At 61.1% G+C, this 1,171-nt stretch overlaps 1 protein-coding gene across 1 annotated transcript in view; it reads left to right on the top strand.

Annotated features, from left to right (window-relative positions):
* LOC104395706 (transmembrane protein 106C-like) overlaps positions 1 to 1,171 on the top strand; it is a gene marked incomplete at its 5' end in the record, with an annotated part of 5,916 nt that overhangs the window by 3,673 nt on the left and 1,072 nt on the right. The window contains 2 exons of the mRNA XM_010005436.1: positions 225 to 274; positions 674 to 727. Of these exons, the coding sequence (XP_010003738.1) occupies positions 225 to 274; positions 674 to 727 (104 nt within the window). The remainder of the gene's footprint in view (positions 1 to 224; positions 275 to 673; positions 728 to 1,171) is intronic.

Here is a 1,171-nt window from a genome sequence, read left to right as displayed (position 1 = left end):
TGGAGCAGCCTGGGCTGGTGGGAGGTGTCCCTGCCCATGCAGGGGGTGGGACTGGATGGTCTTTGAGGTCCCTCCAACCCAACCCATGACTCTATGGGAACATTCTCCTGCTCCAGCAGCCACCAGGAGGGGCAGAGGGAGGTGGGAAGGTCTCCAGAAGGGAAGGGTTTCAGCCAAAAACTTCCAGCTGCACCTGAAGGTCTTTTTTCTTTCCTCTTGGGCAGGTGAACTTCACTGTGAAGGTGGAGCTGGGTGGACCCTTCTCCTACGTGTAGTAAGGACCCCCCTGCCCCTTCCTCCTCCTCCCCCTGCCCCTTCCTCCTCCTCCCCCTGCCCCTTCCTCCTCCTCCCCCTGCCCCTTCCTCCTCCTCCCCCTGCCCCTTCCTCCTCCTCCCCCTGCCCCTTCCTCCTCCTCCCCCTGCCCCTTCCTCCTCCCCAGGTGGGGAAGGTTGAAGGTTCTTTAATTAGAAATGGTCCCTTTTGTCCTGACTTCCTGGCAAGTCCCAGTTGGCCAGAAATGACCCAGATCTGCCAGGACCTGGTGTCCTGAGTGTTGGACCTTGTCTGGGGTTGAGGTGGCACCAGAAGGAGAAGAACATCCAGAGATGCTGAGGAACCCAAGTGTCTGGGCCCGTCCTGACCTGCTTTTTCTTGGTGCTTTGGTCTCTTCCAGTTTCTTCTGCACGTTCCCCAGGGTGAAGGTTCACAACATTGTCATCTTCATGAGGTGGGTTCTCAGCTCCTGGCTCAGGGAGGAGCTGCTGCAGCTCCAGGGGACACCAAGGAAACCCCCCCCCTGCCAAACAGCCCAACCTGCTCCCTGGGCCACCAGCCACAGAGGGGTGAGGGATCTGCTGGGGAGGAGAGGACATGGGATGGTCTGAAGGCTGGAGCTGCTCCCCTGGGAGGTGGGATTTCACCCCTCCCTCCTGGGGTGGCTTTGGAGAAGCCCCTCAGCTCTGTCCAACCCCCCAGCCCTGTGCTCCTGCTTCACCCCCCTCTGGGGCCTCCACTGGAGCCAAGAGGTTGAGACCAGAGGGGTCAGACCTGAGCCCAGGTGGGTTTCCCTGTGCTCTGGGAACCCGTGGGCCCCTCTGCTGGGACCCCCTGGAGAACTGGGGCCAGTTCTGGAGCCCCCAGCACAGGGAGGACATGGAGCTGTTGGAGAGAG

Source organism: Chaetura pelagica, unplaced genomic scaffold (assembly GCF_000747805.2).
Source record: "Chaetura pelagica isolate M959 unplaced genomic scaffold, ChaPel_1.0 scaffold1529, whole genome shotgun sequence".
In the NCBI taxonomy this organism is placed as follows: domain Eukaryota; kingdom Metazoa; phylum Chordata; class Aves; order Apodiformes; family Apodidae; genus Chaetura; species Chaetura pelagica.
Note: the sequence above shows the minus strand (reverse complement) of the source record. Positions and strands in the feature narration are given on the sequence as shown.